Source organism: Aptenodytes forsteri, unplaced genomic scaffold (assembly GCF_000699145.1).
Source record: "Aptenodytes forsteri isolate BGI_AS27 unplaced genomic scaffold, ASM69914v1 Scaffold10, whole genome shotgun sequence".
In the NCBI taxonomy this organism is placed as follows: Eukaryota; Metazoa; Chordata; class Aves; order Sphenisciformes; family Spheniscidae; genus Aptenodytes; species Aptenodytes forsteri.
This window is the reverse complement of record NW_008794117.1, coordinates 1,469,463-1,487,400: the sequence shown is the minus strand read 5'-3', so window position 1 is coordinate 1,487,400 and position 17,938 is coordinate 1,469,463. Positions and strand designations below refer to the sequence as shown.

Genomic DNA, 17,938 nt, shown 5'->3' with positions numbered 1-17,938 from the left:
TAACAGGCTTAATCTGTCATTACCGCATCCTACTTTACACCCGTAGGAAATCTACACTGCTCACACAGCACAGAACAGCGTAAGAATTACTGCAGCTATTTTCAGTGTGTGGACTTTTCAAAATGTAATTAAGAAGTCAATCCTACAAACAACTAGAAGTCAACTTCTTTCCTGAGAGCTGTGCTTCAAAAAATGTTTATTACTTTCTTCTGAACCTAAACAAACTTCCCACTAAACCGAGCCTTTTGGCAGCATATATTTGTATAAGCAGAGACTTCACAGAAGACAGAAACTGCAGTACGATTTAAAGCGATTATTTCATTTTTGTTCATTGCATCTGCATTCCCCTTTCAATCTCTTTTTGAATTCTCAAGACACCCTGTATAAAAATGGAATACCTGCATGACAAGGAGGATCATTATTTTGTAGGTATTTCAATTGCTCCTGCTGCTCGTTTCCCTGTTTAAGCACCAATCCCTGGTGGTGACATCAGCCCTCCCTGTAGTAACCTGCTTTCTGTACTGGCGACTGCTTAATTGCCAACGCAAACACAAGACCCATACAGACTAAGCAACTAAGTCTGCCTTCATGAAGTGCCTCACATATTATACAATTGGGAAAAGAATAAATAAGTTTCTCAATTTGTGGGGTCTTTTCCACACATTTTTGCAAGATTTAAATGGGAAACAAACACCGCTACGTAGATCTTCATCCAAATAAAGCAAAATACAAAATTTAGGTAATTTATGCATTTATGTCTGTTTTGTGGTCTCTTTCATAAACAATGAGGTAATGTCACTCATTTTTAGTTTTACTGTTTTGATGGACTCAAAGTAATTCAAAATAAAGACCAACTTTCAGATCACTTTTTAATGTGTACAAAATAAACAATTTGTACAAAATATACAATTTGTTTACAACAAACACATTCCAAAAATTTATAATATAACCTCCAGTTAGCCCTACATTCGTATCTATGCAAAAGGCCTATTGCAATTTTCTGTATGAAAGAGACTAATCCAGTAGCTGAGCAGCAAAGTCTTAGAAAATTGTAAAACCTCAGGATACTTCTCAGCAACAGATGTATTTTTTTCAATAAAAAAAAAGTATCCCAATTTGAATCTGAGAGTTGATAACCTGACAAGTTAACATAACAAAAATTTATTTTCTTTAGTGTTTATTTCCAACAAAATATCCTTTATATTAATTCAATATACTAACTTCAAATTAAAATGACCAGCTAGAAATAACTAGCAACAGTTTTGTGTTTGCCAGAGACTGAGTTCCTAAGTCAGTTTATTTTAACATTATATATGACACTACAGTCACTCTTCATAAGCATTCTTCATGTTATTATAGCATCTAACAGAGCTGTCATCAAACCATACATGCTAGTTTTGAATGAAAAATGTACATTTAGATATAAAAATGCATGTTAAAAGTGAATTCACACATTCACATTCAGATATATGCTAAATATACTAAAGCAAATTTTAAAATTATAATAGAAAAATCTAATTCAGTGAGATCACAGCATTATTTTAAGTTAATTATTTAGTTGGTTCACTATTTTGGAATAATTATGACACCAGGCTCTATTCACAACTGTCAGAACATGAAGATTTGATTTATTAAGTCAGAGAAGGAAAAGAAGAAATCTGATGGAAGGTAATGAAAAAAGCTTCCAACATTTGCACTATTTATTGATTTACAGTTATTAAATACGTGCTATAAAATCATTGGAATTGCAATAGAAATAGCTTTGGCACAAAGAAAGCCATTTTGCACATAACATTTTTTTATGGCATACATGAGGGTGCTATAGTTACAGTCAGGATCAGAGCTATAAATTTCCTGGTATGTCTTTATTTAAAAAATTTAAAAACCAAAAGACAATGTTTCCATGGGGTTTTTTCCTAATAAAAAATTTTAATGGAAAAATTTTAACAAATAAAAACAAATATCAAACATAAAAGTATATTCAACTGCAGAGCCAAGCATGCCAAAAGACACAACCTTATATCAATCAATATGTTAAACTTCTACACATGCTAGTCACCTATTTAGCATGTTGAAAGTTGTATGACTGGCTCTTGCTGTTGTATATTGGGTTTGCTCAGCTCTGCAGTTAAACACATTTTATATTGTTGATTTGGCTCTTTTGCAAAGCATTTGCAGTAGCAGCCTTGAAATTTTGAATTATTTGTTTATTGTTTCAGACTTTATACTGCTTCTAGGCACATTCTATACCCAAAGACATACAGCACCCTTATCTTGGAATATCTTAATTTTAGGCTAAGGAAGATTCTCTCATTTACTTAGAGTTTAAGAAAACAAAACAGGACACAACCAAGATAAAAATGACAAAGCTTACAACAATATTCAGTTATTTTTCATTAGGTAGGCTGTAAATCCTCTTTTTTTCTAGACAGTAATAGCACTTGTTCAATTACTTAGTTCTCTCTTGCCTAATGAATTGAAGTAAGCGCTGTGGAAAAAAAACTGCCAAGCAGAACAGAGATTCAGAATTCTGGTGTGGAGAAACCATCTGAACAAATTTAGAGTCTAATTTTATTATACAGATAATTGCCAATTAAGTTTGTTACAAAGTAAGGAATTTGGAATTATCCTGAAAGTGCAAAGCAAGGAAGTTAATCAACTTATTAGTCAGCTGAATCAGTGTACTCTGCAGAGTAATGTATGTAATAGATTTCATTCCTAAGGCTTTTCAATCTTTAAAGCAAAATACTGGAAATAAGAAATGGGAAACACACACTCCAAAAGTATTCCCCAACAATAAAGAGCCATTCTTAGAATATCATTTTTATACCACAGTTTATACCGTTCTGTGTGGCCTGGAAGTTGGGGGAACACTGTAATGTACTACTAACGTACTGCAATCACATAGTACTCAAAATTATATGGGTTACAAAAGGAAGAGTAGGCAAATCAATACTAGCAGGAAAACCATCAATACAGCCTTACACATTTTTTTCAAAATGTGGATAGGACAAGGGCAGCAAAAATAGTACAAAAACGAAGGGGTTTTCTTTTCTTTAAAGTAGGCCTGTGTTTGTCTGTAAGTACTGATAGTTTTACTTATTTAAAAATACTTACATGCATATTCTATATTTTGAACCAAAATAAAGAACACAGTTTATCATGCAATACTGCATGTCCTTTTTTTACCACACACTCATAAAATATGCCATTTCAAAGTCTTGATAATGGAATTTGGTCATCGCAACTAAGCCAGATGGATATTTTTTTTCTAAAATAAAATTTCAATGTCTTAATGCTACTTTAATGTAATTCCTTCAGTATAACAAAGGCATTGAGAAGTAATCACAACGTTAGAAGTATCCTTCTAGCTCTATACTGCAACATAGTGTATAATCAATAGACACTGCTAAACTTTTCATCCACAGAGTCCAACAGCAACACTAAAAAAAGAAAAAGTTAAGCTTTCAGCTCACAACAAAGATTTCAAGATTGGGCCCTTAAGCAGCAGAAAATTAACTGCAAAAGCTGTCAGTATAAGGAAAACGTATTCAATATTTCCATCTGAATAATTTGCTTGAAAAAATCCTCTAATGTTTTGCTTTAATATATTTAGCTACAGAACATGGTTTTTGTTTTTTTTTTTTTAAAGGAAGTCAAAAGGGAATTCAATACGGTAATACTTTGTACATTGTAAAAAAGCACACACATAGACCAGTAAAACTGATGCAGTTACACTTTTGTTATAATGTGTTCCCTTATCAACTGAGCCTAACTAATTTGAAGTTACATAGGCAAGGTAAGGCAAAGATAAATTGCTACTATTCTGGCGGGACATCAAATTCAACATGGATCTAGATTTTTAACAGGTATAGAAGATTCTTGTTTAGAATCATTTTAACACAATTTCTTCTCCTCCAGAATGACATTCAGTGACCCCTTCCTTGACTGTTTTCCTTCCTAATCATAGGAAGAGGAACTGAAGACTCCTAGTACCGACTACACTTTTTATTACTGTAGCAGGGCAGAAGCCTAATTGTGGCACTTTCTTGCTTTCACCTGGGTGAGAGTCAAGAATAGAGATACAAATTTCAAGAACTCCTTCATTCGGAGGACTGTTTGGGTAATGTGCTCCTGCAAGACACAATCCATGAAAATTCCCACGCAATTGACTCAGGCACAACTGTTTAACTAGAAAGAAACCTAAAGGAATTTTAAACAGAAACACACTGAAGGTAGTACAGCTCTGGAGACAATCAAAAGCAACACGGTGCTGCTACAGTCAATTTCCCACTGGAAGGATCTAATTAAAAGGTGAGTTTTCAACACCTTCAACAGTGAGAAACCATTGTAAGGAAATGAAACTTCCTTGGAACACAGGGAGAACAGTAGAGGGAAGCAGCAAAAGAAAAAAGTCTTCTGTGTACCATATAGGAGATATGCTTACAAATGGCTAAAATGCTGGCTAAACTTCGTGCAACTTACTTTCAGTAGTTCTGAGTTAACAACAAGGCTATTTTTACAAATGTGAAGTCCTTTGTATTTCTTAGCAGACAGTGACTAAAGTCTGAAATTCACAGGAAAATTTGGTAAGATTACGGATGTTCGTATTAAAAAGGACAGTTTGTCCAACTTACTATTCCAGATCCCTAGTTGAAGAGAAGCACATAAGCAAATCAAGAGAGTTTCTTCAAAGAAAACTGCCTACTCTGAAAGGCCATTATTTCCCACTGTGGCAAAAAATTACCATTAGCTTCACTGAATTAGGGAACCATCAGCAAAGAACATGAGCAACACTGCCAAACAAGAGCATCATACCTGGAAAAAAGCAACCCACTCTCAGCAAAGTAAATTGTAATCATTCAAATCCTAATAAGCAAATGCAGGCTGCCACCAAGAAATCCATGACACCAGATGTTTGCAGCAGTTGCCACAAAGGTGCACCACCCAATGCAGAGGAATGCAAGATACAAGCCTGATCAAAACATAGTGTCAGAGTATCCTCAATCGCAAAAAAGAAGTCGAAAACATTCTCTATGGGCTCTGCTCTGCATTCAAATAGGACAGAAAGGCATCTTTCAAAAAGACTGGTATCTAAATGATAGGCTGATGTAAAAAACATACTTTCAAAGTGCAATAAGGTCTTACACAAAGAAAACCAAGAAGAATTAGCTACTTTATAAGGCATCACTTTTAAAATTCATTGTAGATAGCACTGAATTAATATTGGTGACATAAGTTCAATGGCAAATGACAGCTGAGTGTCAAACGACAGCCAGCTGAGTGTCCAAGAGAAGGCTGTTATCCCATTACTGCTGAAGGAGATTTTTGTGTCTAGTTCAACTAGCCAAAACGGTTCAACACCTGTGATGTCCAGAAGCGGGGTTATACATATTGAGTTAAACAAGCCATCCTCCCGTATGAGAAACCTACAGCACCATGTTTAGCCACAGCTAGTAGAGGACAGCCATGGACAAGTTAGGATGTAAATGGGCCTCAGACGGGGCCCAGAAATCGCCAGAGCAATGAATGCAAGACAGGCACTCTGGGGGTGCTCAGGCATTAGGACTATAGCTGAAGACAGTTTTATTGTAGGAGAACACAGCACAAGGATAGTGCAAAACATGATACCATGCTGCAACAATACCTGAATGAAGAAACAGTTTCCTCATAAAAAAAGCTAGTGGAAACACTTAGTCCTTTAAGGTTCTTACGCAGCATATAGTACACAAAATTAGGAAAACCCCTCAGTTCATGTTGTAATGAGATACAGTCTGAATAGCAATCAGCACCTAAAAGGTAGATAAAAGCCCTCTTCTTAGATTTCAGTTCTCTTTAATTCCATTTGACGGGTATAGTTTTTGATATTCTATTCTTCAGTAAAGAGCTGGAGGACAGCAACAGTTTAAAGGCTAACGACGCTGTAAGAAGTTTAGCACTTAAGTTGAAATTTCCAGACTACACAGCAAGTGAAGGGGACAGAAGTAATGAAAAATATGAACGTTCCACTCTTTTCTCATAGGTATTTGCAATGGCTATAGCAGAGAGTATTTCACCCTAGGACAAAAGCAAGACTAGTCAACATTATTTTTGCTTGTTTGCACTAGTTTCATGCCAGAACACGCTATAATACGCTTGAAGAAAAAACAATAAGCAAGCTATTTGTAATTATTTCTCTACCATGAAATTATCCTTCAAGATACAAGAGTCTGATTTTTAAGAATAGGAACTACTTTTGACAGCATAGTTCTAAAACACGTCTACTTTTTTTTAAATAAACAATTTTTTAAATTTAAAAAAAAAAAAATTCAAAGATACTAGAAAGCAAAAAAGGCAAGAAAAATTATATCCTTTAAAGTGTAACTCAATGACAGCGTTACCGTTACAAGCGCAGAACATCTTTTTTAAACTTACCTCTCCTCCATTAACATACTCCATCACAAAACACAAACGATCCTTTGTCTGGAAGGAATATTTCAAGGACTTGCAAAGAAAACAGCAAAACCAAACCAATTATCATCTTGCATTAACCCAATTTCTTGCACTTAAACTGTAACAAAATTTAATTTTATCCTCTTAAGCAGACAATTCTGACTTGGTGAGAACTTTCAGAGTATTTAAAAGTGTAACTTCCTATCTGGAGCTTGAGATGAATTAACACAAAAACCGTCATCTCTGCCACGTGGCCATTGATATGAAAACACCGTGCTTATTATAACAAAATACTAAATAGTTAGTAAAATACACAATTTTCTACTGCATTTCTTATCGCCATACATGGTACCAGCTATTCTCACTCATCATATTTTATGATGTCCACTTCCACAATGCCCATGATGACAGAGATTACCATATTCTTTTTAATTTCTCCCAAATAAAATTTTAAAAGTGATCTTATGCCTGCTTTCATTTCCAAAGCAAGGACTCTCTAGTTTTCACATACTATGTTAAAAACACTGAGTGCCAGATAAATATATTTACTTATGTATCATTTTAAAATTGTAACAAACATTATTATCTTAATTAAAGTTTTTGACTTATCAATGTTGATTTGATTTTGCTTGGAAAAATACCACCAAAGAAAATCTACAGATGCAGGCTTGGCCTAAAAGAGTAAAATTGCAGTGGAACTACACGTAACAAAATCATAAGGAAACTCATGTGATTTAAATACTGCATGTCTCCTTAAAATATTTGTTTGATATCAGAAAGATATAAAGATACAACTGCAGTGACATTGTTGCGTGATTTGATTGGAATTACACCTCCTCCTGCTTACCTTTACACTCTAATTTAAGAAACTTTGGGGGACCTCATTTCTCTTGACTGAATTCCCAAGAACATTTTGGCTAAGCAATGTAAATACAATCCTCTGCTTTCTAAAGGGTTTGTTTATGATTTTCTAAATAGGAAAACTTCCATGTTATACTTTGATATTTTAATACAAAAGAGAAAATCATTTTTCCCTATCTTAAAATACATGTTAATTATCTTTTGAAATCAATGAAAAGATTTTCTAATATATTCTCAAAGGAGAGGAATCAGAATTACTCCTACAGAAGAAAGTCAGTTGTAAAATTAAAACTATTAATCATAATTTGTTATGAATCTCAAAATTTTCATCTTCTTTTCAGTATTTTCCTTCTATTAAATATTAACCATACGAAGACAAAGACATTGAAGTAGTGGGGTTTGAGTTTTGTTGCTCGATGGGCTACTTATGTTGAACAAATAGTTATTTTTATCATTTTATTGAATTCTTACTTAAGTTGTCTTGGTAAAAATTACTTACTTGACACTGTGTGAAATCAGTAACTTTTATTAAAAAAGTGTTCATATACAAAAGCCGCCAAGAACTGCACAACAGTTACATTCTACCATTAAATTTGTTTTCAGTGCAGTTAAGCTTTAAAAAATTATTAGAAACTTTATTTCTGAACTCTTAAATACATATTCTGATAAAGGACATCATAAGCACCAGATAGCTACTGCTTGTTTACAGATCATCATGCGAAAGACTTCAAAATTTGTTTGTAAATTATGTTCATAATGGAATATTCATCATGTTGAAAATTACCTGCTAATATACTTAAAACTAATTCCTAATACTTACTGTTAAAAAAGGGTGTCTGGTGTTTTTCAATACTCTGCTTTCTGTAAGCGTATGAGCCACTTCATCCTGAGAAATAAAGAGTAGAAAAAGTAGGTCTGAATTAAGATATAAAACTGTTATTTAATTAATTATGAGGAAATGGTCAACACTTCCGAAAAGAGAAAGCTACGGTACAGTTTTGGAAAATGAACGAACCTGAAAGAAACATGAAAAATAATTCACATTTTTTGAGAAAAGATTTTTAGAGTAAATTTAAGTTTGGCAAAATACAATTTAACGTATTTTATTTGATTTTCTTTTTTTTGTTTTCTTGCTTTAAAATGAAGACTTTAACTTTACATCCAATGCAAGGAAGGAAGAAATTATAATATTGGATTTGACAGTTTAAAAATATAGTCATCACAACTTCGCAGTTCTGGTATGAATCATCTGAACAACATCTACAGAGAGATTGAATCAATTTGCAAGAAACGTACACAGGTAGTAACTGACAGGCAACTATAAAACCTAGTCTAATCTAGCCTAATGTCAAGTAAAGCCAGTTTTTCATTTTTTAAACGTTTGGTTTGGTGTTTTTTTTGTTTTTCTTTAAAACAATGTAGCCATACAAAACCCCCTCCTCACCCTCCTGAGCTGTCCTAACCAGCCAGGCGAGCAGCGCTCCTCAGACCCGGCCCGACCTCCTTCCTAGACCTCGTCCACGGGAGGCGGGAGACGGGAGACGTCCACACAACCCCCGTTTCCAGCCAGATTTTTGAGAAAGGGGCAATTCGGAGAGAGACAGCGACACTCTCCTGTCCGTGAGCCTGAACGGGGAGGATTAAAATGAGTCCTGTGCCAAAGGGAGAGAGAGAAAATAACCCGTCCCCCGCAGGTGTTTGTGCCCTGGGAAGCTCACCCGCGCTCGTCCCTCTGGGTGGCTGCGGGGCAGGGGGCACACAGGAGGCGAGGAGGAGCTTGGAGGGCTGACAGCGAGACCCCAAGGGCAGGGGTATGGCCCCTCACGCCACCAGGTTTGCAGAGAGCAGGGGCCAGGCAGGGACGAGGGGGAGAGGATGGCGGGAAGAAGGCTCGCCCTGCGCTGCAATAGCGAGCAGTTCCTAAGGACTAGGGAGAAAAGCAGGGCATTTAGGAGGTTCGTATTATGTATACACAGCCATTTTATGCAATTCTACCAGTAGTACGTGCCGGGAATACCCCCTCCCCAGGCTGCCAGGGGCTGGACCTAAAAAGGCTCAGAGCCACTGGGCTGGTTTAGCCATTTTCTGTAGAACTAAGCTGCTGCTGAGTATTATACAGAATTGAAGACTAACTTAGTACAACTCAAACTTCAACCATAATCCTGCAGAAGTAAATATATTTAGTCAGAGTATACTTTATTATTGCTACAAATAATACCAATATAACATTATTGTACTGCACATGCTTATCAGACTATGCTCTGAAGATAAGGTATCATTAAACTAGAAAGTAAACACAGATGTCAGGAGTTTTAAATTAGACTTTAAAAATTGTCAAAATAGGAAATTAAACAACAACAGAGTTAGTGGTAATAAATTATGATGCCATTTAGCTGAATAGCAGTGCAACACTGAGTGTATACACTACAACCACATACTGGGGGAAAAAAACAAAAAAACTCTTCAAGGAGAAAAGCCAGTCTAAAGTTTTATTTATTTGTTTGTTTGTTTGTTTGTTTATAAACCTCGGTGGTACACCATATATGGGGCATAAAAAGCTGGCAATGGCCAGTTTTTCTGGCATTGCCTGAGAAGTTTGTAATACTGGTACCAATTCCCTGGTAAGTGTAATATTAATCTGTCATGAAAATTTAGAATCAACAGATTTAGTCTGAACTGGGCAGATGCTATACAGCTTTCTAGATACAGCTGTCACTGCACCACTTTTTGGCTTCATATTATGCTAACTGCTGCAGGTATGACCTCCTATATATTATATCACATCATAGGCTGAGTTGGGACTGCAGATCTATTCTACCTAGTGACCATATCCTTAGCACTGACCTTCAGAGATAAATGTTATTGATAAATCCCCATGGCATACTTACACACTGACTGGGCTAGACAGCTAAGTTCAGGCTCAAGTCTGCTTTTGTTCTTAGTTTGGGGTGGAGTGGAAAAACTGGTATTTGGTGACTATAGGGAAAAAAACATGATCACTTCACTTGTGAAGATCTAAGCATAGTCTATATTTTACTCTTTCATCAGTTTCTTATCAATATACAAACTTACTATGGAAAACTTAGAAGGACTCCCTTCAAAACAAAATTCCAGTTCTGAGGAAGTCAACTTTAAAAGACCGAGGTGCTCCCATTTTCATCACAGGATGAAAGACATGTTTCCTCACACACTTAATCTTCTTGTTAGTCTACAAATAGGCAGAAGAACAGACCCTGGTCTGCTTCAGGGAGTGCCAGGTTCTGCCCAATCTATCACTGAGCTAGCTTTCTGTTTTCAGGTAAACAGATCAATGAACAGTTGCGTCCCTGATCTCTTCAAAATTTCTCTGGCTTTATACATACTTCTGTAAACAAGAATTTTCACTCAACAGAGAGAGACAAAGTTATCCAAGAATCAGTTTTAACCCTTCTAAAAATTCAGTGATACTGTAGCAGCCAGCGAAGTAAAAGGAAAAACCTTAAAATTCAAAAATGTGGGGTTTATTTTATTGATACAAAGAAACAAGCTGAAACACTCTGAAGGCTGGAAGGATATAACCGAGCAGCAGCAGAGCAGGAGCTCATAGCAGTCAGACGTAAGATTGCCCTAGGACCCCCTGGGTGCCACAGGTGAGCAGAGCACTGGGGAAGGATGTCAGGCTGGAGACTGGGCCGCAGCATGCAGCAAACAGATAGGCTCTGAGACCCACAGGGCAACCCACAGAGATTGCTGCCATTTATAAAGTCTTACAAGGAGGGCCACTGAGAAGGGCCATCCTTCCCATGCAGAATCAGGAGAACGCAGCAGCGATGCCCTCTTTTCTTTCTGTATCTCCTGATTATGAAGAAGAAAAGGGCACTCTGTGGCTGTTAGTCCAAATGGTATACATGCCGACCAGCCTGCCAGTGCACGCAAGACAGCTGCAAAGGGCACGCAGAACTCACAGGTCAGTCTCTTCTCTGCTGAAGACATAAATTTAAGTGTCTCCCCTTGCACCAGGGCTGGTTTTAATGAAACTCAAGGAAATATAATTGGTTTTGAGGTTTCTACTCCTCTATCGATTTTAAGCTAAACTGATCAACACATTCAAAAGTTTTTAGAAAGTGAGTGACAGATAGATAAATGAACATAGAGTGCAAAACTCTGTACAAAGCCCTGTTTTCATAGGCCAATAGGAAAATCAGAAAAATATGAAGGATATTTTAAAATAAAATGTATGTAAGCCACAGTAGTTCCCATCCACATTGTTTTTACAAACACTGTATTGTTAGCCTCAAGCATTCAAAATTCAGTCAGATCCATATCCCTCAAAAATCTTCTTACTTAATTAAGTAATTAATTACTTACTTAATTGGGATTATTTTTAATTGCGTCTCGTGGTGATAAGACCATGTAGGTTTCTTGCTCTCAACTTGTTCTGTGCAAGTGGGATTCAAAACTTTAGAATTGCTAGAAACAAAGCTCAGAGTAGATGATCTTCAAGTTTAAACTTAGTAAAATTATGACCGACCACAAGAGCTACTAACACTAAACTAATCAAGTTTAAGTGACCGGACAATGCCAGTTTAAACCACTTCTTCAGACATCAGCTTCAGACTTTTCTTGTTCCTCAAAAACTGAAAAAATGAAATTGTTAGTCCCATGCACAGCCATCTTATCTAACAGCAGGAACAGAGCACAGGCCCGTTAAATTAATTGCATTTACCTGAATAAACCTGCAGTTGACTTAAAAAAATTTTTGAAGTACGTAATATACCCTACAATGCACTTTTTCTTGTTTTAAAGTTGGATTGCACTATCTTCATGCCCAGTGAACTCTCTCAATGCTTTAGCACGCTCTAGATTATAAGACACTGGAAAAAGGCATGCAAAATGAGTACCCATACTTTTTTTGTACTCTTGTTTTCTGAAAATACACACATAGTTCTATCAAGCTCAGTTACCATCAAAAATCAAATACACCTTATATATCAAATATTGATTATTCCATTCAAAAAAAATGACCCAATATTAAAACCATAATCTTCCTTACCTTTGCAATAATGACTTCTTTTTTCAAAATCTTCATAGCATAGTATTTCCCACTAGCCTTCTCTCGGACCAGGATAACTTTGCCAAACGTGCCTTTGCCCAGTAGTTTTAAATAGTCAAAATCATTCATTGTCTATAAGGAGCAAAGAACAAGGAATAGCAAGATTTATGCTATCCAGTTCCAATATGCACACAAGTGTGTCTGCCTATAACCAAATGTTGTTACCAATGTAATAAGAACAGTTTACAAAAATAGGTACAGTTCTATAATTAAGTTCATAATAGGTAACTGTATCCTTAAACCACTAGGATATATTGTTCGATACTATTATTATAGTTCTCTAAAGTCAAGTACTGCACAGTATACTACTACACACACACACACTTATTTTTACAAAGCACACACAGAACAAAGTCTTAGCCTATACCAGCATTTCATGAATGCTCCACACCTAAGAAAGCTCATCAACTCATGTATTACCAGGGACGCAAGAACGTGGCACATCAGTAGGTTTTGTGTAACACCAACTACTGCACTGATGGCTTTTTTGAAACATACATGATCCTCACTGCAATATTATACCAGTAAGACTCTACAACAGTCTTTGCATTAGAGGTGGACTTTTAAAAATTTGAATACAGATTACAATTACATGGTTTTACATTAATGTCTGGCTCTGAAAAGGAAGAGGTGGCAAGTTTCCTCTTTCATGTGACTCCATTACAGTGACTGTTCAAGCATCTAGTATCACCCTAGTTTTGCAGGTTAAATGTAGTACATCCAAGAGACGGTTCCACCAACAGACAGTTTGAGTCCAGTAGGTTTATCAGCTCAACTGGAGTGTCACACACCGCAAGAATATGACCAGACAATCTCAGATCCCAAAGCAGTTTAGCCACTTTCATGAGCACAAAGTTTGAGTAAATAATCATCTTAGTTCTGTAAGTTCATTTCACAGCCAGTTCAGAAGCATCAACCCTATGCTCTATGCATTAGATGCAAATATGAGGATGTAGAAAAAACAGCAAAATACTGAGAATGCAGCGACCGCACAGGGTCACCTTGGATTGACAGCAAGGTTTCATTGGCCAACTCAGGACCAGTCGCTGGCTTCCACTGTGTGTTTCCACAGCACATCTTTCAGTGTGCTGTGCTACTGGCTTGGTTGCAGCACCACATAACCACACAGAAACTGTTAAGGCACCCAGGAACCTTGAGGAAAGCAGTTTAAAGCTCTGGAAGACAACACACTCACCTATTCTTGTTATAGTACTGTCCTGCAGTATCAATAATCTTCCTCAAGTAACCCACCTCAAAACTTTTATAAATGATTACACTCCGAGTCTCAGTTTTGCTAAGTTAAATATATTTAATCCTGTTATGTGTGAGGAAAAGAAAAGATCATGCCTCATCTTTTATCTTCCTAGTGTCTCATTCTATCACTAGTTGCAGCCTCAGGCAGTTTTCTTGAATACTGGCATTCCAGATAAACTTCTACTTGTGTCTTCCACAATGGAATTAGTACTTTCCTTATCCCTACCAGAACCACCTCTAACAGTGCCTACGTATCTCACACACATTCCAAGTGTAGAGCTATTGGGCATATCCCTGGTGTGCAATCACAAATAGTGGCAGCAAAATATATTCTCTCTTGTGAGAAAGAATAAAAGGCAAAATTTCCTTCTAAAATTATTCATTCCTTTAAGCTCAAGTGCATGATACTATTACTGTGGATCTGAAGTTGCTGTCAACAAACTGTGAAAATAATTTATGCAGTTGCTCACTCAGAGTCCGTTTGAAATCTGTTCACATAAGGGGTAGAATTGAAGTTCCATCAACCACTTTAATGCTGTAATTCCTTAGCTTTTAAGTGTTCAACCTGCAACTTAAAAGCTGCAAAAGGTCTCCAACAGACTACTTAAGGTAACACCTGGATAGCTGGATATTTCAAAGCTTTATTAAAGAGAAGATGCTTTTCATATATCAATTTTCTAGCTATATCAGCAGGAATTAAATCTTTTTCCCATGTAATGGTTGATTGGTAGCTTCTAAGCAAACTAACCTTGGTGAATTCCACTCTTTGCTCACATGTAAACATCCTTAAACATTTTGCACTGGCAGATCTTGTTTTGCTGCCAAAACCATGTCACATCAGGAAGAACAAAACTGCATTTATCCCAGTAAGAAATATGAGAACAGAGATTTCAAAGGCTCAGTATACTTTTTACCTAAAGCAAATCCACACAAGTGAGTGTAAAGTTAATGACCACAGACAAATCCTTAAATGGTCAACTTTTCCAAAAGCTAGTATAATGTGTTACAACTAGTGATGCATGAAGTAGTATGTAAAGTTGTGATCCAAACACTATGTGGCTACTAGTACTTAATCAACTAAAGGTAAGACTTCCTCAAATATCACAGTCCGTACTTTGGAAAGTCACGCTATCTACTTTGATAGTTCTATGATAACCATCAAGCAAAAACAACTGCCTTTGTGCTAAAGCAGTGAAAATTGACAAAAATACATGAAAAATCAAAAATGCCTTCAAAACACAATTCAGGCAGAAAATGAGTCATGCAGGGCAGAATCCTCCGTATCCTCAGTCATAAGCTATCGCATTCACAGAATCATAGAATAGTTTGGGTTGGAAGGGACCTCTAAAGGTCATCTAGTCAAACCACCCTGCAATCAGCAGGGACATCTTCAACTAGAGCAGGTTGCTCAGAGCCCTGTCCAACCTGGCCTTGAAGGTTTCCAGGGATCGGGCATCCACCACCTCTCTGGGCAACCTGTGCCAGTGTTTCACCACCCTCTGCGTAAAAAATTCCTTCCTTATATCTAGTCTAAATCTATCCCCCTTTAGTTTAAAACCATTCCCCCTTGTCCTGTCGCAACAGGCCCTGCTAAAAAGTTTGCCCCCGTCTTTTTTATAAGCCCCCTTTAAGTACTGAAAGGCTGCAATAAGGTCTCCCCAGAGCCTTCTCTTCTCCAGGCTGAACAACCCCCACTCTCTCAGCCTTTCTTCATAGGAGAGGTGTTCCATCCCCCTGATCATTTTCATGGCCCTCGTCTGGACCCACTCCAACAGGTCCATGTCTTTCTTATGCTGAGGGCTCCAGAGCTGGACACAGAATGGCCAACAGCTTTTTGATAAAGAATACTGAGTTAGTGACCGTAACAACTTATCACTTCTAACAGTCAAAAATTTATGGGATCGTAAGCAGCCTCAAAGGGGTAACTTTTTCCCATACTTCTGATCTGCTTTGAGAGGCTGGACTTAGAGAGGGACCATCAGAGTCTGAATAAAACCAGCTCAGAAAAGCAGCCCTTTGCCCACACACAGAAGGAGGATCTTGGCTCGACTGATCACAGACATGGGTTTGATGCTAAGGGCAGCAAGCCAGTCAAATCTAAAGACTCATTCGCCCAAAATTTGCTTACATAATGTTTATCAAAGCAGTCATGAATCTAGCTGCAAGCTCAGTGAAAACAAGTTAAAAAATATATGTGTATTTGTAAGAGGAAGGTAATAGTTTTGCAAGATTTTGAGCCATGGCTTAACAGCAGGTTATGGCAGTAGTGCTAGTTCTAAGAATAAAGTCTCCTGATGCTCTCATTCTTTAGAAGCTCAGCAGAAGGCTTAGAGATGATACGCAGTGCAGTATAACTCAAAAAGTCTGCCAAAGAACACAAGACCTTGGGAGATAAAAACACAGATGCCATAGCTGAGGGTGTACTGAAAACTGGTGGAAAAATGGAAATACTTCCTAAACCTGAGGGATGTTGGTAAGCAAATTTGGAGGCTCCCATAAGATTGGATTCCTTCTCCTTGATGATTTTCCCACCTTTTTCATTCCTACGGAACTCTGAGGATTGAATCTTTTTCCTCATTACATTACTTTTTGGTTTCCTCTTAAAAATCTATGCTTTATTCATCCTGCACCCTGCAAAACAAATTTGTAAACAAAGGAAAAGCAATGAAGCTACAGGAAACTGCACTAACCAAAGACCCATATGACATTCAGCCTTCTGTAAAGCCTATTTACTCCCCTATGGATGATCCGTTCAAAAAAATACACCCTACTACAGGTGTTGAAAATTCCTACCAAGGAACTAATTTTTAAATATTCCTGATTTGTACAAAGATTATACCACTTGAAGTTTTCATCTGACTTCATCAGGAAGAAACTCTACTTACAGGGAATAGTACAGCAAGAAATAAAAGCAGTCTGCTAAGAATTTGAAGTGCTCTGACTTTTAGTGATGTTATTACTGTAAAACTTGAGTGGCACATTGACACCATCAAAAAAAACTGGGGGGAAAAAAAAAGTGCTTTTGGTTCTTCCAGCTAATCTGGCGAGAGACGCTGCTGTCATGTCTGTTCAAATCAAGTTCCACATCCTAAAGACTGTTTTCTTCGTAAACCTTTTGCTACCTTTTTAGAGAACAGGCCCACTCCTCTCTGTGTTGTTTCTTAATCTGATTATGCTCTTCTACTCGTATGTATACCATCTGGTGCATGCACAAGCAAAATTCACTGGGCTTTGATGTAAAATCAGGTGACAAAACAAGCTTGTAGGACACATTGTGCAAAAAATCCCTGAAATGAAAAGAAATCCAATACCAAAAAAAAAGCAATAAAAATGCATTGTCATTATAACTGAAATGGTTCTGATTATATTAACAGCTACAAATCTTAAACAGAAGCTTTTCAGAAACATTTCTACAAAACAGAAACAGTTCTAAAAAAATACTTTTTTCCCAATTTCAATTAACACAGAGGGAATGACAACTCCCCATCATTATGGTCACTTAATATTTTTGATTCCAAAAACTTCTGAGAACTTTTCGCTGAAGTCTTCCGACAGTCAGAAATCTGCAGTGGGATTTTGAGTTCTGGCGAAAAAAAAATCCTTGCCGTCATCAGTATGCTCTTCACTGGCTACAAAAACCTCCACTCTGCTCTACTATTAGGTGTTGAATATCACCATTTTTCATTTCACCTTTGTTTTGTAGAGTTTGCTTTTGGCTTGTTGCCAAAGCCGTTAAATATTTTGCGGCACTCCACATGCACTGTCCCAGCATCTTATTTCAGCATTTCTTAAAGCACAAGCAGCAAGATAGGAACAAAACTGATCTTCCTCCTCCTCCTGTTCCCACAACCCCTTTTGTTGTATGGGAAAATGCACTGCACCGTGAACAAGGAAAGCATACATTCCAGATAAACTACTTATATTAGACAGCATTGATTTTGACACCTTGAAAATGCTTGTTGTTAATGCAGTGGTTTTGTATTCTACTAAGAGGATACACAGGCTTGGAACAGTGCTCAGATCTTTAATAGAGCAAACCCAAATCCCTTCCACATAATCGCACTGCCTCTCAGAAAGACTGACACATCTCAAATGCTGCCTCTGTCTTGCTGTCACTGATCATATTTTACCCTGGAGCACAATCATTAAACACCTATGCCGCAAGGCTAAAAGTTCAATGTCAACCTGACAATGTACGATGAGAGTATTGTTACAGCTGTATATAATTCGTTTTTACCTTTTTCTATAGTGGAAAAAGGTTAGAAAATTGCATACAATGAAACAACATGAAAGAACTAT

General features: G+C 37.0%; 1 protein-coding gene across 1 annotated transcript in view; it reads right to left on the bottom strand.

Moving 5' to 3' along the window:
- AKT3 (AKT serine/threonine kinase 3) overlaps positions 1 to 17,938 on the bottom strand; it is a 144,309-nt gene that overhangs the window by 39,661 nt on the left and 86,710 nt on the right. The window contains exons 5-7 of the mRNA XM_009276060.1: positions 12,326 to 12,457; positions 8,114 to 8,179; positions 6,415 to 6,483 (exon numbers count right to left, since the gene is read on the bottom strand). Coding sequence (XP_009274335.1) covers positions 6,415 to 6,483; positions 8,114 to 8,179; positions 12,326 to 12,457 — 267 coding nt within the window. The remainder of the gene's footprint in view (positions 1 to 6,414; positions 6,484 to 8,113; positions 8,180 to 12,325; positions 12,458 to 17,938) is intronic.